Source organism: Heteronotia binoei, chromosome 1, assembly GCF_032191835.1.
Source record: "Heteronotia binoei isolate CCM8104 ecotype False Entrance Well chromosome 1, APGP_CSIRO_Hbin_v1, whole genome shotgun sequence".
NCBI classification, from domain to species: Eukaryota; Metazoa; Chordata; class Lepidosauria; order Squamata; family Gekkonidae; genus Heteronotia; species Heteronotia binoei.
The window spans coordinates 83,302,224-83,327,460 of NC_083223.1; the positions used below are offsets into that span (position 1 = coordinate 83,302,224).

The window sequence follows — 25,237 nt, forward strand, 5'->3', positions numbered from 1 at the left end:
GCAACATTTCCTCAGGGTCCTAGAGTGGGTCTCCCCCCCAACAGCTACAGATAAAAAGATTTCAATTCCATCTGCCAGGTTTCTGCTTGAACCACTAATCTCAGAACTGTACAGTCCTTCTGCCAGACTGCATGTTAAGAGTCTGGATAGGTGGTGTGCTATTACATGAATCATTGTATAGATCAGAAAAATAGCACACTTGAGTCACAATCCTGATTGGGATCCCATATGCTGATAACTGAATTTTAAAACTGTGGGAGCTTCGATCATATAACTCTAGCATGTTATCTAGCTTGGCCTTGTTTTATGACAAATAGTGATTTGAACCCAGTTGTCCCCAGTCCTGGTCAAACATAGTATTCACTGCACTGGTACATATGTTTTTATTCAACACATCCTGCATACACGGTTGCAGTAGCATAATGGTAGAATTTCTGAAGCCATCATAGTTTAGGTTTCAGGTGTGTAATAGAAGACTTCATATTAAAATGTGCATGCTATTTAAAAACAAATCTCTCACAAGTTAAAAAAAAAACCCACCTCCTTAGTGGTACTTCCTTTAATTTGGATCGTTAATTGCAAATGACTAACTGTTGCAAAAACAAAAGGGTTTAAAGTTGTTTAGCTTTAAAAACACTCATTGCTGGCTTTGAATCCTAAAAATTATCAATATATCTAATTTTTAACACAGCCACATCAAAATTCAGTAATACTTTACAGTTGCAGTAGAAAAGAGCAAGAGTCCACTAGCACCGTAAGACTAACAAAATATGTGGCAAGTTAGAAGCTTTTGTGAGTCACTGCTCACTTCTTCATTAGCAGGCAAATTACATTAGACATGGTTGGATTTAGATAAGATATGCAGAGGGGAGATAGGCATGGAGAAATCATTGGGTGCTGATTTCTCCATGCCTACTACCCATCCGCATATCTCACCTAAATCCAATTACGCCTACTACTGACATTCACTTGATAATGTCTTTTGCTGTCTGAAATCACTCCACCTTCCAATATATAGGACAGATGGACTCCCATTCTAGCTGTATCCGAAGAAGTGAGCAGTGACTCATGTAAACTTATACCTGTCACATATTTTGTTAAGTATGGTGCTACTGGACTCTTGCTCCTTTCTAATGCTACAGACGAACACAGCTACCTATCTTGGTCTACTTTATTGTTGCATAATTCTTTGTATATAGTCAATACATGCTAATGTCAAAGTATAGTTAACATGACATGACTTGTTACAGTCAAAGACCAGCACAAGAATTAATTAATTAGTAGGAATGTTACATTAAAAAATTAAAAGTATAGCTGAATATTACTGAAAACAAAATCTGAAATCTATCAGTAGCAATAGGGATGATTAGTCACACTCAGATAACATAACTCCACTCATGAATGCTAATGCTACAATCAAGAATTCTCTGAACAGCCACTTAAAGATGAAGCTTATTCAAAAAGCTCTGATGCAAATTGCCTTAGGATGTATCTGTATGGGAACATTACAGTCTGTATGGACTCCCATGTTCTTCCAACACAGGTGATCATCACAAAGGCCAAAAAACCCTGCAGTTTTTTTTTATTTTCTTCAATATTCGCTTGCAGATTATTTAGAGCAACAAAAACTTTTAATGGTAATTTGACCAAATAGTCACACTTTAAAGATGGGATTTACATATTCTTACCGTTAAGAGAATAATGCTTGGTGGTTTCATGGGATACTCTGGTTGTAATACTATTCGACCATGATAAACACCTCCATCAAAATCTGAATCTGGAGGACTCCCGACAGTAAAGTGCCATTCAAATTTAATTTGGATTGTTAAATGCAAATGACTAACTGTTGCATAAACAAAAGGGTTTATAGTTGTTTAGCTTTCAAAGCACTCATTGCTGGCTTTGGATCCTAAAAATTATCAATATATCTATTTTTTAACACAACCAAATCTGTGGATATTTAACAGATCTTCCTACAAACCAGAAAAATCTAAATTCTAAAAAAGTAAATTAGGGAGTTAAAACACCCCCAAAATAATAGCAGTGCCTGTACCTTTAAGAAAGGAATGGCTGTTAGTAGACATAGTAGGGAGGTGCTAGGCAAGCACAACAATATTACCAGCCTTCAAACCTTGATTTCTGTCAGTAAAAGGCAGAGGGGGAGGCACATTTCCAAAGATATTTTGACTCCCAGCCTACCCCTGCTCCTCTGCCTCTTGTCCTGGAGGGAGGGACACAGTGGCACTTGGACCCTTATCAGCAACCTTTGAGAACTTGCTATCATGCAACTGGCATGATTCACCCAGGTGCAATAGTGATTACTGGATGACTTGATGTAAAGCAGCTTGCCTAGGCCTAGAGGCAGTTTCCACACAACTTGCCAGACTTGGATGGGCCTGGCAGCAGCCACCACACAACTTGTCTGAACAAGTGTTATCACATGACTTTGGCTACTTGGGTACACTTTTCCAAAGGAAATGCTACCATGAGGAGGGAAAGCTGAGAGTCAGTGTGGTATAGTGTTTAGGGTGTCAGACAAGAACCTGCGAGACCCACGTTCAAATCTCTACCCTGCCTTGAAAGTTTGTTGGCTGAACTTGAGCCACTCATTCTCAGCTTAGTCTACCTCACAGTGTTTGTGAGGATAAAACACAGCATTGTCTTAGCCACTACACTTCAGTTCTCAGAAATATATATTTAGTTCTTGTGCACACAGGACCTCAAGGGATTGAGATAAAAGGCCATATTTATTAAATTGTTAAAACTGACATTAAATATACTTTAGGCCATCTTGCAGAGTTATCCCAAGTTTCGTTGGACATCCAGATATAAAAGATTGCACTGCTAAAACAGAATGCTGTATACCTCAAGACAGTTTAGCTTAACGAGGTTTGAATAATCACAAGTGTGTTTGTTGAGGTTATTATTTACCTGTTACGACATTTGCTAATGCTGAACTTCACTGTCCTGAGCATATCTTTTTTTTTAAATTATAATGTGTACATTTACTTGCATGATACATCAGATATGTAAAATCAGGACACATGCCACTTTCTATATAAGACTCTCCCCATCTTTTCCAAGTACAAGCTTAGATGTATAATCTTTTTGTGCTGACAAAATTTCCCCCTCTCCTCCTCATCCTGCAACTCCCTCACCAATAGTATTATACTCAGTCCCCACTGGGTATTATTGAAATATGTTGGACAAGTAGAGACCTGTGTAAATTTGGAGAGATGTTTTTGTGTTTCTAGTATCTACTGTGTTTATTCTCTTTTCCTTCTTGAGCACACATTTATGTTTCAAACACTCACATATCAACCACTCAGTCCTAACAATTAACTAACCCTTTCAATACTAATTACTCATGTGTCTGCTAAACCCTCTTCCCACCTACATAGTTTTAGGCCACAATGCTAATAGTATGGTTAGCATCTGAGCTGCTGGAATATCTAAAAACATTGTTTCATTTTAGCAACTGAGCTAGCAGCTAAGGATCTTATTTCAATGAACTCAGAGCTCTCACAACCAAATTCTAGTTTTTGTTTGCTATTGAGTTCTTTAAAAAAGCAAGAACACAATCCATTCCATACCCTGTAACATGCATGCATAACCAACATGCAAGTTCAGCCTTCTCATGCAGGAAGATAATCCCCATCCACAGGGCAGCTTGTAGTAGAGGGAAGAAAGTAGCAAGGACTTAGAACAAAGAAAGCCAAAACAAAGATGAAAACCCTCGGTATTTTACCTCAAGGCAGCAGTTTCTGGACAGTTTCCTCCATTATACACCTATATGTCATAATTTGACTCATTTTTTATCCTGATAGTTTTAAAGTGTGGTAATTTACAATTTAAAGCTACAGTAGAGCAGCCTCTGTTACAATTCCAAAGATCATATGTTGAAAGTGTAATCGTTTAATTCAAGAAATCAGCAGGAACATACAATGTCAGGATCTAGATGCTGGCAAGGAAGAACTGTTGAAAAGGAGTGATCTTAAAATCTCAAGAGTCCTTTCCTTATCAACTTAATGGCTATTATTTAAATAAAGATCAAAGGTGCTCTGACGCTGACATATTTTTGTGGACAGCTATAACAACCTTATTAAAAACAACCTTATAGCTTAGCTCATGGACTGTGTAATTGCTTTTAATTTTTTTTAATTATGGGCACATGAAACTATCAATTCAAAGCATTAAGTATATTTCTGCAATAAGTTGTAGTCAGTAACTTCCAAGTAAATATTACATAGCTATTTCCAGGTTCTTCAAATTTAACCCCCCCCCCAAAAAATATATATATACAATTGAATATTAGAAAACAACATTCAGATCTTGCAAGAGATTATCCTGTCTAACTCCAGAACAACTAAAAAAAACCAGGGAAAAGGAAAGCAGACAATGTTCTGGCCCCTCTTCTTCACTGAAGACAAAATCCCTACAATTTAAGGGATTTTTAAAATGAATTTATTGTCTAGGAAACAAAAGTAATTACAAATATTAACAAGCTCCCCTTTCTGATAAATTTAAGAATACTTGTTATGCAAACATATCTGCATTTCAATTTAAGAAGCCCTCAGGCAAAATTTTATAATAAAATTTATTATGAATCAGCACTCACTTCCTTCTCTTACTCCAGAATACCACCATAATTTTATGTCTGTCAATTAAAATTATCCACCAGAGTTCAGATGCTTTCAGTTCCCCACATTCCTTAAATGCTCTGCTACTGCAGAAACAGATTCCCCAAATAATTTTGTAGTCAATCTGCTCAGTTTGTATAAATATACTGAACAGTCCACATTCACACCAACATCAAGGTGTGCTTTCTTGACAGAAATTAATGTGCCTCATGGTACATTAACATTCATACTTAAAACGAGTAAATACAAAATGTAATCTTATGTAAACAGTCCTCAAGACATATCTGACAGAATGTTTTAATAAAGCATTCAAGTAACTGAAGAACAAGGTAAACTCATAATTCAAATATATATTCATTAGCTAGATATATTCGCCTGAATATAAGAGCCGCCAATGCTAAAACAAGGAGAAGAATCAGCATATTTGACCCCATGTGGCTTGTGTTGACTCTTGGCTGCTGGACCTGATTGAAGTTGGTTGAAGATGGCACCCTTCTCTGCTGTGCACGTCGCTGTCGAGGACTCATGGATGTACTACTTGACACCAGTTGGGTATGTTCTTCTTGACCAGAAGTGGCTGAATTAGTTTGATTGTCCGACTACAAGAGAAAAGCCAGATTTAATATAGTGAAACAAAAGCACTGGTATACCACAATATTGCTTGGCAAGCTCACTATCTGCCAGACAAGTGTTCAACAAGCAACTGTCCTTGTGAACTTGCTTTTCAAAGTACAAGTAGCAGCTCACTACTAGTATGAAAAGCACATCAGGAAAACACAGTTTCTGACATAGCCCAGCGTAACACAAATAGTTTGGATTTGGCTCAGAAAGCAATACAGCATATTTGAGGAAGTGTAAGTTATCGAGATCCTAGACTGAACCCAACCAGCTTTTCTCTTAGTTAAAAAGGAAGGACTGGACTTTTATACCAATTCCCCTCTTCCGCTCCCTTTATATAAGAGAAGCTCTATTTATTAGATTAATTAGAGTGTTATAATCAAAGATTTGGCTAATTATTTCAGAACACTGCTTTATTCAGATACTACCCTGTATCTCAGTTTCTATGTTTCATTTGCCATTCTAATCCATTGTCCTGTATGGCTTTCAGCTGCTCTGCTCTATAACACAAAATTTCAAAGGGCCCCTTACCTCCAACTTTTTCTTGTCAGTGCTTTGCTATTTTTATCCTCAACTCTTTTTCTTTTCTCTAGACACATTTCTGCTTCTCAGGATTTACCCCTCTCCTTCAGCCACCATACCTCTGGGATCAACACTTACTGTACTTCTAAGTCCTCAGCTTCCCTGCCTGTTCTTCTAAACTCCCTTTCTGCCTCAGCATTTAGAATATTCTAGCATTCCATAACATCACTGTAGTTCAGCCAAACACTAGGAGACCTGAACAGATAGGCAACAGCATATATTATATAATTAATGCATAGACAACTTATTAATATGAAAGAAAAGGATATGTCAGCATTGGCCAGTTTTGTGTTATCTATTCCACTACATATTTAAAAAGTAACGTCAAGAATAGCTCTTAATGGAGCTTTGCTAGAATAAAATATACTTAGGTGGAAGATACTTATACAGAAGCAAAGAAAATAGAAATCCTCACCACAGCAAAGGTAGTTCAGCAAGGTTGGGAAACTGTTTGAGATATGGGGACTGAGCTTGAAGGGGACAGGGACATCCATGAGGTACAATGCCACAGAGTTCACCCTCCAAAGCATCCATTTTCTCCTGGGGAACTGATCTCTGTGACCTGGAGATGAGCTATAATTCTGGGGGATTCTCAGGTCCGACCTGAAGGCTGAAATCCCTATGCCAGGACTGTCAAGCGCCCAGCCTGAGGGCCGCACCTGGCCCACCCAGGGCTTCAATCAGGAACATAGCAATTTTCTCCCTCCTCCTCCCCCTGCTGTCCCACCTGTTGAAGCTCCAAAGCTGCCAACATTCCCAACTCCTTCTACCTTGTCTTTGCTGGCTTCTGGGCTTGCAAGCCACAAGGAAAACATAGAATGGATTTTCCATTAAGGTCTCTGCAACCACAGACCTTAATGGAAAATCTATTCCGTGTTTTCCTTGTAACTTTGTGCTGCAATGTATTTCAGTGGAGTGGAGTTAAGGCAGCATTTTTTCAAAGAGCTTTTTGCAGCATTTATGACCAGTTGAAGCTCCTTCCTTCCACATAAAGAGTTGATGCTTTGAGCTAGCTTGTGTCTGCAGAATAAACTGGTGCCTAGTGAGTACTCTACCCTGGGAACCCACAGCCAAAGGGAGATATTACACTAGAGAGCCACTGCCAATCTGAGTAGATGGCGGTGGGGTGGGAGAAGAAGCTTGCAATGCCAACCAGTTTATGTTTTCCTAAGTTCAGAGTTTTAATTTCTGCTGTGATCCTTGTGCTTTCCCCCCCACCCCAAGCTTTATTTTAAAAATTGCATTGCCAAATCCCACTATTCCCCCACCTTCCCATTTTAAAGAAAATATCACACGAATATGTTGTCGAAGGCTTTCACGGCTGGAGTTCATTAGTTGTTATAGATTTTCCGGGCTGTATGGCATAGTAGTACCTGACGCTTTGCCAGCAGCTGTGACCGGCATCCTCAGAGGTATAACACAGAAAGATAGAGTTCTCTCTGTGTTGAAGTAAGAGGAAAGGAAAAAAAATGGTAGGAATTTATATCTACTCAGGAAAGTGGGGTAGGGCTGAGTCATTATCTAGTAGGAATTTCTCAGGCTGTGACATGTTAATGGAGGAGCTTTCCTGAGGAGGTTCCTTTGTATATGGAGCTTTCCTGAGGAGGTTCTCTGCATATGGAATGGCTGTTGGAATTCTAATCTTATCTGCAGTGCTGCTGTAAGCTGTAGAGCATTTTGTGTTTTTCAGGACTGGAAACCATGCCCTATTCATTTTTATACTCTCTTCTTTCTTGTTGAAATTGTGTTTATGTTTGTGGATTGCAATGGCTTCCCTGTGTAATCTTACATGGTAATTGGATGTGTTGTCCAGCATTACAGTTTCTTGGAATAAGATACTGTGTCCTGTTTGAGTTAGGCTGTGTTCAGTCACTGCTGATTTTTCAGGTTGGCCTAGTCTGCAGTGCCTTTCATGTTCTTTTATTTTTGTCTGGATGCTATGTTGTGTGGTCCCGATGTAAATAATAAATAAAAGAACATGAAAGACACCCTGGCCCTCCGGCTCTGAGCAAGCATCACGCTGCCGGGAAGTGCCTGGCTGTGCCGCCGCTTGCTTCCCTCTTCACCTTTTCTCCTGTCTCGTCTTTCTCTCCTTCCTTGCTTTCTCTTTTCCCTTCTCCTGGCATGGTGCTTCCCTCATGTCCCCTCTTCTTTCTGTCCTTCCTTGCTTTCTTCCTCCCCCTTTCTTCTGGGCACAGTGTATCCCTCCCTGCCTTCCCTCCTGTCCCTTCTTCTTTCTCTCCTTCCTTGCTTTCTCTCCAGCCCCCCCCTCTCCCCCCCCCCCCTTTGGCTGCTTTCTGTTTCCTGAGAAGTTCGTGAAAATAAAGATGGTCACATTCACCAATTCCTGTGAGTAAATTGCCCCAGTGAGATCCACAACAAATGTGTGAGCTTGCAAACTCTTTATTTTGGCTGTACTGCAGAGAGAGAGAGAGAGAGAGAGAGAGAGAGAGAGAGAGAGAGAGAGAGAGACAGCTCTGGGGGAATGAAGAAATTTTTATTTATTTTAGGGAATGGGAAAGTCTCCTGGCTCCACCCCTAAAGTCCCCAGATATTTCTGAGTTGGACCTGGCAACCCTATGCTCCGCTGTCTACAGGGAAGGTGTTTTGATTCAAATGATTCAGGCTGACTTGGATTAATCAGAAATGAGCAGCATTTATTGCATCTTGTGATTGTTAGTAAATTGATAGTGTTCACTGATCAAGATCTAAGCAATGATCAAGATCTAGCAAGTGGAATAGCTCACTTACTTTTTCAGATGCCAGATGATGAAATCATGAAAATGCTTCCCAGTTGTATAGCAACTGTCAAATCATTATTTCACTTTGAGTACAATTATACACAGGTGTATTTTTGCCTTAACAGAATCCCCCTGGCTTTTCCCATCTTTTGCCCACCTTGGTGCTTTTAATGGTGGGGGAGCGGGGGCTGGTTGCACAGAATTCTACTGGAAGCTGCATTTTCCACCACAACAGCACCTAGAAATCATAGTGACAGTTCATCTGTTTTTGAACAATGGTTATGAGTGGGCAGGGAGGGGGGAGTGCCAGAACCTAGCTTTGCCTAGGGCACCAGATGGTCTAGGGCCAGCCCTGTGTGTGGCACTAATTCTCAAAGTTCTTTCACAAAAGGAGTAAAACCGGTGAGCTGCCAGATGAAACATTATAAAAAATGGGATCAAACTACTGCTAGCTTTTTTTCATTACAAGAGCAAAGTCCAACTAGCAGGGCTTTTTTTTCTGGAAAAAGAGGGAAATGAAGGAGAAACACACGGATGCCCCTCATGAACTTTTAAACATTTTTTTTTTTTTAGAATTTTGTTTTTACAAAAAGGTTCTGGAACTCTGTTCCACTGTGTTCCTCCAGGAAAAAAAGCCCTCCCAATTAGTATTTCTGACAACTGCAGGGGATAAGTGTCTTGAAATAACTCCCAAAAGCTGTTAAGATTTGCAGAGGAAAAATAACAATAAAATTGTGGGGCTTAGTAGCAATCTTGCCCACACAGGGAATTATTGAGAAAAGATACATAATATCATGTTTGCATGCCTAAACAGCTGGAAAATACTCTTCAGTGAGCAACAGATGGTCTGACATGATTTTATATGAATTTTAACCAATCTGCAGTCCCATATACCAAGGGTGGCCAACGGTAGCTCTCCAGATGTTTTTTGCCTACAACTCCCATCAGCCCCAGCCAGCATGGCCAATGGCTGGGGCTGATGGGAGTTGTAGGCAAAAAACATCTGGAGAGCTACCGTTGGCCACCCCTGCCATATACACTTAAAAAACAACAACCACCTATACTCACACACTCAGCTTAACTGGGATTTGTCTACAATTTATCAGTGAATTTAGATTGCAGCTACAGCAGTCATAGTAGCAGCTGCTTGGTCCCCATACCAGGCCTCAGTCACTTTCAAAGTAGAAGGGTTATATAAGCACCATCCTTGGCCATATTAATGCATAAATGCCATAATTAAGCAAACAATTATTTTAAATAGTCAGAACTAATACAAATTGCCCCTTATGTAGACCAAAAGGAACACAATAAGCATATTAAATAAAATAACTGCAGCAAATAACTAAATATTGATGATGGTTATTTTTCTGTTTACATAAGATTCTTATGTTTGGAACAAGGACAAATGTGGCACTGATGCAAAAAAATCCCAATCTCTGTACAAGCCACATGTAGTTCCAAAAAGGCATGATTTTCAGGGCAGAGACGTGTCCTCAGTCAAGGAAAGCGGTACACCTTGCCAACTAAAGAATGCTTCAGACCTGGATATTATAGTAGTGGTTTTCCTGACATACTACTAGGTTTCACAACATGGGTGTGCTAAAGTCCCCAGGCAGAATCAACCTGCTTTTTCAAATCCCAGCCTTCATTTATCTTTATTCTGTACCCACCACTTCACTGGAGGGGGTATCCTGGAATGCTGGAGTTGTACTTTGCTGCTGGACTTCAGGGGAACTGGTCAAGTGGCTCAATCCAGACAGATCTGCAGATTCAGTGATGGATTTTCTAGATGAATTTACTTCAGCCTAAATTACAAAATTACTAAATTACAAAAATATTTATTATGAAATGCATCTTGTTATCAAAATAGTGAATTCAATCTTCCTTAACAGGGATGGGCACTGCACTTTGGGTATTACACTGTTTCTAGAAACTGTCAGGATTTTTTCCCCTAGTTTCCACATCACACAATCTTTATTGCATCACAAAAGCAACACCACAACTCCATTAAAATAAAAAAGCAATTTTCACAATTTTTCAAAGAAGAAATTAAAACACATAATAATCATTACGAATACCTCAAGATAAAAGCATGATAATACCCCTTACAAATGTGTAACTTATTAATACAATGGCTGGTGACCCAGAGTAAAACAATTAATTGACAGATCAGCCATACTTTATCTACATATCTTGTCTTCATCTTTATAATGTTGGCAACAAACTTTGCCATTTTTATTTTAGATACAATTTTTTTAAAAAGACTAAAAGTAAAACACCCCTCAAAAAAGACAGGACTGAAGTAATCCTGTGGTAGGTGTGATCCAGGGACCCCAACAGAACAGGGAGCCCCAACAGTTTCCTGTTCTCTTCTAGGAGTCTGCACAATCATGGGAGGACTTCTTTCATACACAAGTAAATGGAAAACTCTTTTATGTATGAAGCTGTAGAGCACAAGGGCTCTGCTTTATACCATTTTGGTTGGCAAAAGCATGATGCAAACACTACACTTGAAATTAGTTTATTTTGCTTAAAAACAGGCACGGCAGTTATTTATAGCACTATATTCAAAGAGCATGCATACGCTAAAAGCTCAAAGCAACTTTTTAGGAGGGTACAGACCTCAAAAGACAGAAATAACATTAAAAAGACCCACCTCAGCTGACATTTAGCCTCACCACCGGAGTCCTAACCATATAGTTTTGCTCTCTGGGTATATGTTAAAAGATCTCCACACCTAGTTTCCCATAACTTATGAGCAAAAATGACAATTAGCAGTTTGGCAACAGTACGTTTTAGTTCTGCCCTATATATGAATTTTATACATTCCAGAAGTCCTGTTATTTAAAACATTGGGGAAGGCAGGCAGTGCCTGGTCCCTGCAAAGCAGTAAATAAGAGCATGGCCAACTAATCTCTTAGTTTTAGGCTTTTACAGTTTCTCAGCCTATACTGGTCCTGTCCCCCTGCTGCAACTTGCCTTTTTTTCTACTCTAGCTATGCTCCTATTCACTAATAGTGTCATCCTAGGCAGAGTTACACCCATCTGAGCTCACTGACTTCAATGGATTTAGCATGGCATTGCAAATTACTTTGGAAGAAGAAAAAGCAAAGAATGACTCTACCTTGAAACTGATTTGTCTTGCAAGTTCCTTGGCCTCTTTATCTGCCTGGCTTGAGGCACTTCCAGAAGTCAGAGGCAGGAGAGCTTCCTTCATAAGTGATCCGCATCCTTCACAAAAGAAATCCTGAGACCTAATAGTAAATAGAAATGTATACAATTAAGTGGGCCAGCTAGAGCGCTCAAAATCTCCAGCATTTTTATTGAATCTTAGGTTGTGAAGCTGTATCTCCCATAGACACACCAATGTAAGTGCTATAGCTCCCAGAGTGCCTGGATGACAATAAAGTATTGGTAGTAAGTGTACAAAACCATAAATAACTAAATGATTTGCTACAGAGCATTTCTGATCAGCAACATCCTACTCTAACTTTCCATAATTTAAAATTTTTTTTCTTTTTTTCCTACAAGTTACAATATGTACAGCCAGTATGCACATTAACTCAGAAGCTGCTTGATGTTCACTGGACTTTTTCGGCAGCAAGCACGCGCAGAATTACTCGAATCATTAAGTGTCTTCAGCCAGTAAACATGATGCATAAAAAAACCAACACTTATTTTGAGTGTTCTAGGAAGATACAGAAAAAGAAAATTTATTTAACTATTTGCATAAACCTCAAGGGAAAATTAAATGAAGCATTACAATGACAAAAGGACAAATGTAACACCAATTTATACAATATCCAATGTATTTGTCAGAACAAGCATGAAAACAAATTTCTGGGTTGTTCCAGATGACTGGACATTTCACTAGTTGCATTTTCATATCATCATGATATGGATGGCTTAGCCAGTCACCCCGAAGTTTTCGTTCTGCCTACTTGGATGTCCTTACTTTGGCATACAGGAGATTTAATGCAGAAGACAAAACAGAAATTAGAGATGCTACTAGATTCTAACAGAAAATGGAACCTTGATAAAAATATAATGAAGAAGCAAACATACATGAAGAAGACAGAAGACATTGGATTTATATCTGCACTCCACCCTGAATCAGAGTCTCAGAGCAGCTCACAATCTCCTTTATCTTCCTCCCCCACAACAAACACCCTGTGAGGTGGGTGGGGCTGAGACAGCTTTCCCAGAAGCTGCCCTTTCAAGGACAGCTCTGAGATAGCTATGACTGACCCAAGGCCATTCTAGCAGCTGCAAGTGGAGGAGTGGGGAATCAAACCTGGTTCTCCCAGGTAAGAGTTCGTGCACTTAACCACTGCACCAAACTGGCTCTCCACACCAAACACGGAGGAAGCACATGGTAATGGACAAGGAAAATAAAACTTTGTGCGATTCTGGAGCCATCTGTAATATAGTAAGCTTCATGGTGCACAGAAGCTTTGTGTTGTAGGGCCAAAAGGACTGCACAGCTGGACAGGACCTTTACAAGCCATAATACATTCCATAAAAGGAGGAAAAGACATCTGGTTAAAAAAGTCAAGTGTGTTGATGTTCATGTAGCAAAACTCTATGATTTCAGCTATCTATAGAAGATATTGGGGGAAGGTCACAGTCAAGGTGAAAGCATACTCTTAAGACTATGTTTAAGAATAATGTTCAAATATATTAACAGTACCACCTTAAGCAGAGTTATACCTTATAAACCCAATGAATGACTACAAGTTTGTAACTGCTCAGGATGATACTATTAATCTCAGAGAAGGGGCTAAAAATTGAGTCGATTATTCAACAAGTAACAAAGAAATCTGCTGTCTGATTGAAGCGTCAACTAGTTGTTATTAAAAACAGAAAGAAAACCCTTACTTCTTTGCAAGCGCTCTTCTTTCCTCAGGTGTGTAGTCCAGAGATCCTATGGCTCCCTCCCCTTTTGTTGGCATAAATCCAATAATTGCTAGCAAAGCTGTTCTTACTGTAGTTGAAAGAGAAATATGCAAGCCAACAATTAAAAGACCAAAAATCACTCACTGAAGAGCTAAGCAGAAGAATATAGGAAATCACATACCCTACCTCAGAAATGTAAAGTTTAACTATTCTTGCCTCCAATATATGTGAATTACAATGAAGTATCAGTTATAAACTGCAGTACAGCAGACTATGGCTTTATTATGTATCAAGGCCCCATGGCTGGCAATTCAGTGTGCAACACTACTCAGTACTTACTGCTCCATGATGGTTGCCATGTTTCAGGATGATGTCCTGAAATGCTTAAGCAAATTTTCTTTCCCACCTCGAACCTGCCATTAGCCTTAAATTGGTACATGGAGGAGAGAAAGAGAAAACATCAGAATAAAATCAAATTTTATTTTCAAAAGTTAAGTTTTAATCAGAAAACAGACTTATTTGAAAAGGGGCACTTCTTGCAATATAAGCAGATTGCAAAGAATATTCAGTAATACTTTACAGTTGCAGTAGAAAAGAGCAAGAGTCCACTAGCACCTTAAAAGACTAACAAAATATGTGGCAAGTTAGAAGCTTTTGTGAGTCACTGCTCACTTCTTCATTAGCAGGCAAATTACATTAGACATGGTTGGATTTAGATAAGATATGCAGAGGGGAGATAGGCATGGAGAAATCATTGAGTATTGTTTTCTCCATGCCTACTACCCATCCGCATATCTCACCTAAATCCAATTACGCCTACTACTGTCATTCACTTGATAATGTCATTTGGTGTCTGAAATGACTCCACCTTCCAATATATAGGACAGATGGACTCCCATTCTAGCTGTATCTGAAGAAGTGAGCAGTGACTTATGAAAACTTATACATGTCACATATTTTGTCAAGTCTTTATGGTGCTACTGGACTCTTGCTCCTTTATAATGCTACAGACGAACACAACTACCTATCTTGGTCTATTATACTGTTGCATAATTCTTTGTATATAGTCAATACATGCTAACGTCAAAGTATAGTTAACATGACATGACTTGTTACAGTCAAAGACCAGCACAAGAATAAATTAATTCGTAGGAATGTTACATTAAAAACAATAAAAGTACAGCTGAATATTACTGAAATCAAAACCTGAAATCTATCAGTAGCAATAGGGATGATCAGTCAGATAACATAACTCCACTCATGAATGCTAATGCTACAATCAAGAATTCTCTGAACAGCTGCTTAAAGAAGCTTATTCAAAAAGCTCTGATGCAAATTGCCTTTGCAGATGTATCTGCATGGGGACATTACAGTCTGTATGGACTCCCATGTTCTTCCAACACAGGTGATCATCACAAAGGCCAAAAAACCTTGCAGTTTTTTATTTTCTTCAATATTCGCTTGCAGATTATTTAGAGCAACAAAAACTTTTAATGGTAATTTGACCAAATAGTCACACTTTAAATATGGGATTTACATATTCTTACCGTTAAGAGAATAATGCTTGGTGGTTTCATGGGATACTCTGGTGGTAATACTATTCGACCATGATAAACACCTCCATCAAAATCTGAATCTGGAGGACCCCTGACAGTAAAGTGCCATTCAAAAAGGTTGTCCTAGAAGAAACATGAACATGCAATGTACACTGAATGTAATGATCAAAGTTGAATCCCACACAGATTGAGGACAAAGATCACAGGAGTTGGAACCAGCAACCCACATACAGGGATCACAGATCCCGCCCCTTCATGAAAGTCATGAGACTTACTGGAAAGCAGCCATGCAGGTAAGTTGGCTGCAGGGAGGAAAGAAAAAGGGAACAAAAATTCCCCTTAGTTGGAGCTGCACTACAGGAAGACAAGAAGGGCAATTTTGTCCCCGTCAGCTTCCTCACTGCATGCCATCACCCCACATGGTTATTATGCCACACAGATCTCATTGCCAGGGTCAGAAGATACTGCGAGGGGGGGGGGGGAGGAAAACAGGAAAACCGCATGACTGTTAGTGCCTTCAGTTAATAGATTGCTGGATACAGCTTGGCATGTCTCTTACACAATAACATCTATGCAGACATACATTGTATGGATTTGTTTATTATTATAATCTGTAATGTGTGTACACAGTACAAAAAATGGAAGGAAATGTAGAGTTGGATCCTGTGGACAAGTCTGCAGAAAAGATAGCAGAATAGCTTTTTCCCTGCCTTCTGTACTGCGTACCGCTGTCTATAATCACACACCCAGAAGTTTCACTTTCCACTTGTAATTTATTCTCAATTTTTTCTCTATTGGATGATGTATGCATGGTGCTCCTAAATCCCTTAGCCAAGAGTCACTACTTCTTTTACTAGCATGAATTTCTCCACTTGTCTTAAACATAACTAAGACTTCTACTGGTACTAACCTTTATCATAATTAACACTCATTAGGCTTTGCTATTGAGCAAGTTTTGAAAACATGGTTTTCAAGATTTCAAAATCTAGTTGACCCGTGACAAAGAACAACACTGACATGAATCTTAGTAAAGATAAGGTCAGTGAGTAATATTCACATAGCACAAGGGATGGGATGGGAAATGGAATGCATCATCCTGCAATCTGCTTTCAGGTACTACAGGACTGGGAGTACAGCATGTGCACTTAATTTCAAGTACATGAATTTTTAAACTGTCATGAAATTATTTTACAAACAGCATGAATTTCCAAATTACCTACACTTACATTTTATGCCCTTGGACACTTCAATGAGAAATAATTCTTTAGAAAGTTGCTTTAAGAACAGACTGATGATAATACCCTGCTGAATCACTGGTGTGAATCTTGCATTTGCATCTCTTGATCCATCTAGCCATCTTCACAGAACTGAAGGTTTGTCTCTTCCCCCCCACCCCATGGGAACGTGCAATTGGCTATCCTTAACCCTATACAAACAAATTGCATTATTGCATGGGATAAAGCACATACTGTGCACCTGAAGAGACAAATTAAACATACAATTTTAGGGAAATTAGGACAATGAGCTGGAAGCAATCAGGAAAATAGTCCAATGTATTTTTATGTAGTACATCTAGTTTCGAGTCCAGTGATACCTTAGGGTGCATTAGATGTCTCCTGAAGAGAGCTTTGACTCTCAAAAGCTTATTCCACAAAATGGTTTCTAAGGTGCTGCTGGACTTGAATCTAGCTGTTCTACTGAAGATCAACACTGCTACCCTCTGAAACTATATAGTATGTTAAAAGTCACAGTGCATGAGAAGACATCATGAACAAGGAGCTTGAGAAATTGTTTCCCCAAGCAATCAGGTTGTAACTTGGAACTGCAATTACACGTGTGTCTGGACCTCTAAAAGTCATGATTAGTTCAGCACTGACTGAACTCTTATCTGTTATCATAATGAGACACTGCTTTCACATCAGAAGCTTCTTGTCAAAAAGCATTTTGCAAGGCATTCTGTTGTTTGTTTTCTTTCCATGTGACCCAAACCTACTAAATTAAAGGTCTCAGCAAATTTCTTGGTGTCCTGTAGGCAGACCTTATTTGTCTCTGAGGTTATCACAGGGAAGAGTATAAAGTGGTTGGGTGTTTGCAAAACTTGCGGCTGCCTTAGAAGGTGGTTCAGAAGGCTGTGAGAAAGACTGCTTGGGATTATTCTGTGAATAAAAAGGCACACAGGGCACACGGTAGATGCTGTTCCATTAAATCTCCTATTTTATTAAATTTTCCTAAACGGTTAGAGAGGAAAGCCCAAAACTGGATTAGACATGGTGTTGCTTGAGGAGGAAGAGGCTTATCCCCCCCCATCCAACACCATTTTATCCACTGTAAACTGGCACCTTGATGGTACTATTTGCCCCAGCAGAGAAAACAAACATTTTATAAAGATAGGAAAAACATCATTTATTACTTCACATGCTGAAGAACAAAGTAGGAGTCAACTTGCACCTTTAAGACCAGCAAAGTTAGCCTGATCTCTAGCAGTAAAAGCAAATGTGAATTCCAGTTCAAGCAAAATCTGGCTTTGGTTAAAGTGGGGTAGAAGAGAGAGGAGACAGGAATATTCACCTGCAAAGTTCTGAACAATGTACAAAAATTATGCTGTAAATAACTACCAGTTTGGGAGGGAAAAGGGAGAATTTTGTTTTGTCTTTGATAAAACAGAATCTGTGAAGGGGGATTAAAAATGTAAAGTTCCTATAACATTGTGAGCATAAGTTCTGTGATCAAAAGAGCACACTAAAATAAAAATTAAAGCAACACCTCCAAATATACTCCCTTTTAAACATGAAATTCCGGAGCAGCAATGCTTTTAAACATGTGTTTTTTATATCTGAGATTAGAGATCCCCTCCCCAGTAAAGACAATGTTTTTTTAAATTCACATGTAGTAGGTTAGTAGAAATGTTTTGTAAGCTTCTTTACAGTGCTGTCCCAATTTCATCATGTCAACAATATGCTATGAATGACAGGAACATCTCTATGCGGGCAGGCAGACTTGTAAAAAAAAATGTGGCCTCATTTGCCTGATACAGAAAATACATACTAACCTCTAAGGGCTGTGCATGATAATGGTCTGTTGGATCCTTCAGTTCAGCAGCCTCTTTCATTAACCTTTTAACAGCTGGAAAAAAAAACATGGGGGATGAGGTGCCCTATTAGCTCAGACCTGTGGTACATCTAGTCCAGCATTCACTTTCTCACAGCAACCAACTTATAGGCACAGAGGCCACGATCTTCCTCTGATGTTGCCTGATGATATTCAGATTTACTGCCTGGACATGGGTGATCAAATCATGATTTTCCACCTAAACAATTATTAAAAGGATTCATAGCTGTAAGATTATTCATTTGTTTTCTCAAATATTGTATATTAAAATATATCGCTACACTGGATATAAATTAGAATATAGTAAAAAAAAAAATCACAGTATATACTACTATAAAGGGCAGAGTAGGTGTTCCGCAGTATCCAGTCAACTAGAGGACACAGGCAAGCATCAGAGCAGGTTGCTTGGCTTATACAGAATCAATACTTTGGCCAATGCCCTGCATATCCAATTAGAAAACCAGAAATCTATCCGAAAAGGGGCGGCGGGGAGGGGGGGAGAAAATAAAGCAATTTGAAACTATTAGTTGCTTCCATAAATACATTCACACTTACCTAGAGTTAATCTCAAAATAAATGTATTTGGAATTTTCAAAACATTATGACAGGTACACGATATATCCAGCATGCAGTGAGCAGACATCAACTGCAACAAGGCCTTCAAAATACACATATTAAAGGCATGTCTGCACACAAAGGGATTGTAAATTTCCCATTCTGGTTTTAACCATCATGCAACATCAAACAGTGCTTTTGAGCTCAGAAACTGCAGTGTGTGGGGGGAGGGGGTTGGGGGACTACAACTGAATGGGGAGCCTGAACAGTCCTGGGGTCAGTGTGGAACACTTACATAGCTCTTTCAAATCCAGCCAGGACTCTTTAAATTTTTTGCTGTATTCTATAAGGTTCATATTCTAAAGAAAATGAATGCAAGTTCCACTTATTTACCAGCATAGTTCCTAATAAAAGAAGTTTATATCACAATATTTGAAATGGCTCCAGGAATTCTAAATAAATGGATTTATATCACTCAAGTAGAACATGTTTACTAGTAGACAACAAAAATAGTTCTGCATGGGCAGAAAGAATTCTTGAAGGATGCTGACACTTAGGTTTGCTTTTCATAACAAAACTGTGAACATCAAAGAGACACTTGAACTTGCACATCCTGCCTAGGGGAGAGACAGCCACATACTGGATTAACCACATGTCCCCTCCCTTCATTTCCTACATGATAAAATTTAGAATTTTTATATCCAGCTTAAAACAGCAACAACTATTAAATAATCACAATTATTTGAAAACAGATTTGGCTGAATATAAAATTATTATTATTTTAACCTTCATCTGGAATACAGAACAGTGGTTTTAAAATAACTCAGTCAAAAATGACATTGTCAAAATAACATTAAGAACTATTGTTTGTACTAGGAAGAGCTTCAATATACCTTACTTAGGCTGTGGGGAGAGAAAAAGCTATGCGTGCATGAGGGAAAACCATGCATATGCTCTCAGGAGGTTGTGGAATACAAACAACCAGCATTCACAGGGATGAATAAACCAACTCAGGGTTGCTAACACATTGGAGAGAAAATGTCGCTTAATGTGCAGAAATGGCCAGATGAAGATTTCATGGCCCTGAAGTAAATAACATTACCAGGAAAATAACATCCAATTAAGCCTCTGTTAATGGAGTAGAATTTTTTTCTCCAGATAGTTGGCAACCCTAAACCAACTACTTTTTTGTTTAAAATCAACTTGCCTGTTCAGCCATGTGTGCGGTTGCTAGGCGCACCAAAGCTGCCTCTGACTGTGTAGAAAAGAGGAAAAGAGTCCAGTAGCACCTTAAAGACTAACAACATTTGTGGCAGAGTATGAGCTTTCATGAGTCACTGCTCGCTTCTTCAGATTCAGGTATCTGACTCACGAAAGCTCATACCCTGCCACAAATGACGTTAGTTTTTAAGATGCTCCTGGACTATTGCTGTATTCTACCACTACAGACAGATTACTACAGCTATCCATATTGATCTGACTATGTGTGTATTTTCTCTTACTTTGTAGGATCATAGAGATTGTCATACCCAAGTTTTTCAAATTTTCTATGAGTATTCAGAGTTAGTTCAGGTGCCAAAGTTCTAACATAGTAAATCTGAAATGGCAGAATGCTCAAAAGTCACTTAGTGCTGAAACAAAATAGATTGTACTACAGTGCTTCAAAACAATTTTCTCTTTTTCTTTATTGCTACTTTGAATAAAGTTAACCATTGTACTACAAATAATACTGGGCAGGGGAACAGACCTCAGTGTAACACAAACAGACAAATTTTAGCAATCCATATTCCGCAGGAGGAAAAAGCTTACAAAAATCACTCAGGATCAGAAACCATGAAGAGCACAGCACTAAAAGCATGCACAGAAGAAACAGCAAATATCATGCTAAATTCTGTCTTGTTGATAATCTGGTTTCTTTCTGATTTTCAGCTTTCCCAGCTGGTCCTTATCTCCCTTTCCCAGGTGGTTTACTTTTGTTCAGCCACATACAACCTCCCCCTAGGCAGCATTCATTCACCCTTTTGTGAGGGAAAAAAATATGTGCACAGCCAGCAATGAGGTCATAGTGCAGAATGCAGAACTTCAAAGGAAGGGTTGCATCTGATACTGCAACTCTTGGTATCTGTTCTGTAATAATATTGACCATTTGACACCTTGGATCTAACTAAGTGCCACATTAGCAAAACCACCAGCATGACGGTTGGCATATATTGAAGCAATCTTACAAGTGCTTCAGTAAGCCACCCAACTCATGATGAATCACATTTTCTGTTCAACCAACCATTGACAGCACAGCATTGGCATGTTAAATAGGAACTGACTTTGTGTCCACATAGACATACATTCCAGCATGTACCAAGAGAGATGAATGGCTTCACTTAACTCACATACCCACTTGGACATGTCAAGTATGTTAAACAACCATTATTATAATAGCCATTCCTTAAAGTGCCAAGTTGTTTGGAAAGCATCTATAGAGATAGGTGCATGTATGACTGGGGGAACGGAAATATACCCGTCCAAAAATAGCTGCGGCTTATAAAACAAGAAACATGACTTGAGCTGTGGTTAGAACTGGACTCGACGAGACTAGATTGCATCTCACGCACACACACACACAACCCCAGCTGGACCGTGAGCCTTCGTCGGGAGGCTTCTGCCCACCAACTGCTCTCGTCGTCACCCCGGGGAGCTCTCTTGGCGAAGAAGGAAATGCACGGGAGCAGGGCCGGGGCACAGAAGGCCTCCTCGCTCCCTCTGGCAACAGCCGCAGAGATAACCGACAGGGCGGGGGTGGCGGCGGGGTTCCGGCCTGTACGTGTATCAAAACCACGGGCTCGCGTGATGGCGAACCCCGCTCTGCCCAGCCCGATTGCGGCCATAACCAGCTTGAAAGCCTCCCCGCTTCCGTCCTCTACCAAGCACTCACCGGGGCTTTTGAGGTTATAGCGAGTCTCCATGGCGGAGGCCGGAATGCCCCTTCGCTTTCAACGCCCGGCCGGGACGACTCTCTCCTGAAGTCAGGCCACGTCAAGCTGCTGCTTTCGGCCACCCGCATCCGTCACTCAGTAGCCACGAGACCAGAGGAGCGAGTAAGCGGCAACCGGCACCTCCTCCTCCCCACCCGCGTTTGTTCACGGCAGCCTGGAAATTCCCTTGACGTGGCTCAGGCTTGTCGAAGGAAACCACCACCGGCCGGCAGTGGCCACTCACTTGGCCGCCCCTTGCCGAGCAGCCCTTGAAATGCCGCCGTCTCTGTCCGCCTCCGCCTTTCTTCCTTGCCTCGCCCACCTAGTGGCAGTCGTCACTGGTTGGTTACTGTCATGTTTTACTCGCGGTAAATGTTCTGTAAGAACCAAACCAACCTGGTAGTCGCATTTACTAGCATTCCCAAATGTACCAACTTGTTGGGCGCATGTATGTGTGGGTGCAAATCTAGGACGACGATGATATTTATAGTCCGCCTTTCTCACTGAAGCTCGTGAGGGAGATTACTTAGGGTAAACCAATGCAATCAATAATCTAATAAGCAATGCAATAGGATTAGAAATTACAGAAACTTGAAACAAAGCTGTTGTTTGGCCAAAGCGTATTAAACATGAAATGTTAAACAATGCAGAGCATGGTATTACATCAGGACAAGCAGTATAATTTTCTGGGTCAATTTGTTACAATGTTGCCCTATTTTCTTTATATAAACACTCTCCTGAACAATTCTGTCCTTCATGATTTGTGAAATACCAGGAGTACAGGAACGTTTATGTCTGCCTTAGGCAGACTGTTCAATGGTGGGGGCCACAATAGAGAAGGATATGTACTGGCAGTTTTGATTTTGCCCATCTGCAGGGTGGCAACTTGCTCAGATAAGCAAAGTATTTATATAATTGTATCCCGTCCTCCCCGCCGAGGCAGGCTCAGGGCGGTTCACATGGTCATGCATATACATGAATATAAACATACAATAAAACAGTAAAACAGTAAAAACAATTTAAAACATAGAAATTGACATTTCATTTCAGGTGCTGTGATCTTAAGTGTGTTGTCTTGCTATTCCAGCTAGATGTTCTCCGTAAAGCAGATCTTAATGGTCCAGATGCTCTATATGGAGCAGATTGCAAGAGGTGGACCAGATATTTTTCGGAGACTGTAGTAGCCAATGATCTAACTTTCAAACACCTGGTGGAAGAGTGTCGTCTTACAGGCCCTGCAGAACTGTATGAGCTCTCGCAGGGCCCTGACCCCCTCCGGGAGCTCATTCCACCAGTGTGGGGCTGCTACAGAAAAGGCCCTAGCTCTAGCTGTCATGAGCCTGGCCTCTTTAGGGCCGGGGATAGCAGATTTTTTTGACCCAGACCAAAGTGCTCTCCAGGGAACATGCGGGGAAAGGCGGTCCCTAAGGTATGCAGGTCCCTGGCCATACAGGACTTTGAAGGTAAGAACCAGCACCTTGAAACGAATCCGGTATGCAATGGGCAACCAGTGCAGCACTTTCAGCACAGGTTGAATGTACTCCCATAGGGGAAGATTCGTTAACAACCTGGCTGCAGCATTCTGCACTAGTTGGAGCTTCGGGTTTGAGACAAGGGCAGCCCAATGTAGAGGGCATTGCAGTAATCCAATCTCAAGGTGACCGTGGTGTGGATCACTGTCGTTAAGTTGTTGCATTTGAGGTAGGGGACCAACTGCCTTACTAGCTGAAGATGATAAAGAGGCTGATCTGGCAGTGCCTGCCACCTGGGCCTCCATAGTTAAAGAGGAGTCCAGGAGCATCCCTAAGCTTTTAACCTTGGGTGCTGGTGTAAGTAGCGCCCCATCAAAGATCAGTAATAGGACCTCGGATCCTGGATCACCATGACTTACATACAGGCCTTCCGTCTTCGTCGGATTCAAACTCAGTTAACTCTGCCTGAGCCACCCTGCCACAGCTTGTAGTGCCATGGCCAGATCTTCTGGGGAGGAGTTGGTCTGGTCACCCATCAGCAGATAGAGCTGGGTGTCAACTGCATACTAATGACATCCCAGCCCAAACCTCTGGACAAGGGGGCACATATTGTGGTGGAGAGGCATTCTCCCAGATCCAAGTGTCCAAGGCCAGAAAGGGCTTTGTATTTGTCAGTCAACCTTTGACTTGAACATAGGAGTAACTAATAGACAGCCAATGGAGTGTCTGCAGAATGGGTGACTGGGGAAAAACCATTGAGGGAGGGGAGACTGGTTTGATGATGATGATGACAATCCAATCATCACAAAGTGGGCTAGATGGAGGTGGGAATAGCCAAGACAAACAATGGTGACTCGAAACAGCTTCCAGAAAAGGATCAGATTAAATGTGGTGACGAAAGGGTCCGGTTTTGTTTGTAACTGAAGTGAAAACTAAGGCACAGAAATGTGTACAGAAATCGAGATCAATCAAGTGGAAAAGCACACACAGACCCATCTCACAAGTTCAGACCCTATTAGCATATACTGAAGTTGGGATCTGTTGTTCCCGTGTGTATAACCTTACAGTGTAGGTACACCAAACTTCATTTGTCATATTGTTGCCCATTCACCCAATTTGTGGAAAATCTCCAGGAGCTCTTCACAGTTGGCTTTAGTTCACCATCCCAAATAATTTTGTGTCAGCTGGAAACTTGGCCACTACACTGCTCTCCCCCAGTTCCAGATCATGTATGAATTAAATAGCACCAGCCATGATATTCTTGTGGGACTCCACTGCAAGAACCAGCCATTTATTCCTACTCTTTGCTTCCTATCATTTAACCACTTTTTAATCCATAAGAGGACCTGTCCCATGACTGCTGAGCTTACTCAAGATTCTTTGGTGACATACTCACTCTTCTCAAAAGCCTTTTACAAGTCCAAGCATATAATATCTCTTGGGTCACTTTTATCTGTTACCATCATTGCAAATTAAAATACTTAAATGTAAATTAACTAGTTCCACCTATAGCTTTCACATTAACCACTGGGCAATACTTCATTCTAAAGAAGGGATTACAGATCTGGGGGCTTCTTTTTCAGAATCAAACCCACCTGAACAAGATATTATTGTAAATAAAAATGTTGGCATTAATCATTTGAGATGTCTACAGTATTTTAAAATTGCTTGTGATCCTTCCTCCCTCACGCCTGCCAAGGACCCAGGGCCTGCAAGCTTATTTATCCCCTCAGCATCTGTGGAACAGCGATTCCTGGATCCTTCTCCAAATGGGTCTATGAAGCCAGCTGGGAGAAGTATCTCAGTGACCAGTGCTGATAATTTCTAGGATGCTTACATGGTACTAGCTGCTGCATCCTTCATTTTCTGGTTATGTGCAGATAGTTGGAATGAGGAACCCTTGGGGTTTCTCAGCAGGAATGTGGGGACAGAATAGAAACACATAGCAAAAGGATGGACAGCCCTTCCTGTTAGTGCTCTTATCCCTTTACATATTGTGAATTATTGCCAGTTTGCATTTTTCAAGTGTCCTATTTAAAATGTCAAGGACTATGTGTGCAGAACTGAGAGGACATTATGACATCATGTACCAATAAGCAC

The 25,237-nt window shown here is 40.3% G+C and overlaps 1 protein-coding gene across 1 annotated transcript; it reads right to left on the reverse strand.

Moving 5' to 3' along the window:
- Positions 1-3,899: 3,899 nt before the first annotated feature.
- Positions 3,900-21,948, reverse strand: UBE2J1 (ubiquitin conjugating enzyme E2 J1). Its single transcript, XM_060237057.1, has 8 exons — positions 21,626-21,948; positions 18,083-18,156; positions 15,025-15,156; positions 13,817-13,901; positions 13,460-13,565; positions 11,706-11,835; positions 10,252-10,386; positions 3,900-5,239 (listed from the first exon to the last, which is right to left on the reverse strand). The coding sequence occupies exons 1-8, from the start codon at positions 21,654-21,656 to the stop codon at positions 4,976-4,978; spliced, it is 957 nt and encodes a 318-aa protein (XP_060093040.1). The 5' UTR covers positions 21,657-21,948; the 3' UTR covers positions 3,900-4,975.
- Between the last annotated feature and the right edge of the window lie 3,289 nt (positions 21,949-25,237).